We start from the raw sequence: 2984 nt of genomic DNA, 5'->3' as shown, positions 1-2984 counted from the left end.
CCCTTGGACTGCAAGGAGATCCAACTAGTCCATTCTAAAGGAGATCAGTCCTGGGTGTTCTTTGGAAAGACTGAAGCTAAAGCTGAAATTCCAACACTTTGGCCACCTCTTGCGAAGAGTTGACTCATTGGGAAAGACTCTGATGCTGGGACGGATTTGGGGCAGGAGGAGAGGGAGACAACAGAGGATGAGATGGCTGGATGGCATCACCAACTCGATGAATATGAGTTTGGGTTAACTCAGGGAGTTGGTGATGGACAGGGAGGCCTGGTGTGCTGCGGTTCACTGCATCACAAAGAGTTGGACATGACTGAGCAAATGAATTGAACTTAAATGAATTGATGGCAAAGTTGTTCCAGACTCTTGAAGAATCTTTCTGCCCCAACTAGAAATCAGCCATTTCTTCAAGGTCCTTTGGTTCCTTTAGTGTGAAAATATGTCAAAGCCATAATGTGAGCACTAAGTCTTGGTTTTGTGGCTTTTTAAGTGGTCAGGACATTTTTTAATCCTAAATATTATGATTTTTTAATTATGCTTGCAATTCAAGTTTAAGATTACAGAGTCTAATATTACATCTATCTCACATCACCTTCTCTAGACAGAAAATCTTGGTTCCAAGTGAATTAACACAACTATATAATCACCTAAACTATATACTATCCACCTGTCACACTGTATCCTATATTTCAGTAGCCTATACAAACATGATAGTCTTACAATAACAGTAATAACTCTACCACCAGAAATAAGTTTTTGACAGGGATCCACTGAGAACAAGCCATTCTCTAAGGAACTCATAATTAGAAGGAAAAGAAAAAGAAAAGGAACTGCAGTGTTCTGGGTATGAGTAAAGTGAATCTCTGCACAATACCAGACAAGGGAGACTTTCTTCTACTCTAACAGTAAGGAATGCTATCTGGAGAAACAAGCTGCTCAGCTGACCCTCATAGTTAGAAAATCATCCAAATAAAGAGAGTGAAATTATGTTAAAAATTCTCAGCAACTCTTCAAATATAATTACCTCAGCATAACTATAGTTAGATCAATTTGAAAAATGATATTTCAGCAGAAGCAAAAAAAAAAGTTTTAAATAAGAAGTCAAAAGCATGTCACCATGGAGTTGTGTACATCATTTCATTTATTCCAAGGTATATTCTTTCTCACAAATCACATCTATGAAATCTGAGTGGATCCTGCTAGTGCTATTGTCTCATAATAACAATTTTCATTTATGTTTCTGCTAGGGTATACATTATGATTTATCTTACAACCTACAGGAACAATGATTTGATCAAATGTGATGATTATTTGATGAATATGATGAGATTGACTCCTAGGCTGACAACTTGAGTTTCAGGGTTCCTGGATACTTATTCCAAATGCAAAAGGAGACATGGTCAGGGCTCATAAGATATTCTGATATGACCTGTTAAGAACACAAGCAAAAAAATGCTCAACTTAAGAGATATTTGTACACTATGTACATAGCAGCATTATTCACAACAGCTAAAACGTGAATTAACACAAGTCTGTTGAGAGATGAACAGGTAAACAAAACAACATTTAAAAGGAAAGAAATTCTAATACAGGCCACCACATGAATGAATTATGAGGACATAATGCTAGGTGGAATAAGCCATTCACAAAACGACATATGATTTCATTTCTATGAGGTACCTAGAGTAGACAGATTCATATAGACAGAAAGTAGAATGGTGGTTGGCAGGGCCTGAGGGAGAAAGGATTGGGGAAAGTGGTTTAATGGGCATAGACTTCTAGGTTTTCAAGATGAAAAGAATTCTAAGGATTGGCTGCATAAATGTGAATGTACTTAACACTACTAAACTCTAAGTGTAAAAATGGCTAATGCAGTAAATTTTCCAAGACATATTTTACTGCAGTTTAGAAAAAATAAATTTACCTACAGATGGGAGTCAGAGACAAAAGGGAAATGTTCTAGCAGAAATTTTGAGACTAAAGACATGTAATATTAATAGATAAAAAGGAGGGAAAGAATAAAAGGATGGACTGAAAAAAAAAAAAGATTAAAAAATGAAAACTCACCAGTATCTCCAAAACCATCAGATCAGATCAGATCAGATCAGTCGCTCAGTCATGTCCAACTCTGTGCGACCCCATGAATCGCAGCACACCAAATGCAAGGCATATCAAAAGGATCAAGGAGGGTACTATTATTGCCACAAGTATCAAGCCAATGGATGTGGGGTGTCCTGGAAATTGGGAGAAGACAAAGGAATGTCACTTCAAACCCATTCTCTAGTTCTCCAGGCCTTCTTGCCCCATCTGAGTGTCAGCACCATCATTAACTGCTTCTGATGCCTGGGCATCTCCCGTTCACTTTCTCATATTCCCAGAGGTCTTATATGCACAGCCAACCCTTAATCTTTCCTTCTTGCTGAATCCCACCGAGACTACAGTGGGACTACTACTGTAGTAGTGAAGACTACTTCATTTTAATCTATTGTACAGCTTAGATCAGCTATTTTCATACCTCTGGCACTGTAGTCCTAGAAATAATCTCAAACTCTGTCTCTCTGACTCTCTTTCTGTCTCCCTGATTCTCTTTCCTCCCCGCCTATCCTCTCTCCATGCCTGTCTTCCTCCCTCCATCCTTCCCTCATCCATCAAATCCCTCCCCTTTCTGTGTCCTTTTCTCTGTTCTTGAGGGCCATTTCCTCCCATTCCCAGTTGGGCCCCAGTTCCTTCTTACCCCAGTACAGGATGATGTCCTGGTCTCCTAGACTGCTGTGCTTCACTCGGCAATTCAGGCCAGCTGCCTCCCCAACTGCCACATTTAGGGTTACTCAGAGATACCAAGTCCAGTCTGCATTGGGCATGAGGTCTCCTTGCTGAGTGCCAGGCTGCTCCTGCTTGCCCCTCATCCACATCACCCGCACAGGTTTTGGGTAGAATCCTGAGACGTGGCACACCAGCAGTAGGCGGCCAGGCCCAGGAGTGGGGCC

At 40.4% G+C, this 2984-nt stretch overlaps 1 protein-coding gene across 1 annotated transcript in view; it reads right to left on the bottom strand.

Moving 5' to 3' along the window:
• Nucleotides 1-1404: 1404 nt before the first annotated feature.
• Nucleotides 1405-2984, bottom strand: part of LOC104993587 (T-cell surface glycoprotein CD1b-3-like) — a 69876-nt gene continuing 68296 nt past the window's right edge. Inside the window, 4 exon segments of the mRNA XM_010846908.1 lie at nt 1405-1426; nt 2065-2082; nt 2156-2231; nt 2732-2984. Coding sequence (XP_010845210.1) covers nt 1405-1426; nt 2065-2082; nt 2156-2231; nt 2732-2984 — 369 coding nt within the window.

The sequence above is a fragment of the Bison bison genome, unplaced genomic scaffold (genome assembly GCF_000754665.1).
Source record: "Bison bison bison isolate TAMUID 2011002044 unplaced genomic scaffold, Bison_UMD1.0 scf7180017864240, whole genome shotgun sequence".
Lineage (NCBI taxonomy): Eukaryota > Metazoa > Chordata > Mammalia > Artiodactyla > Bovidae > Bison > Bison bison.
This window is presented reverse-complemented; position numbering and strand designations above follow the sequence as displayed.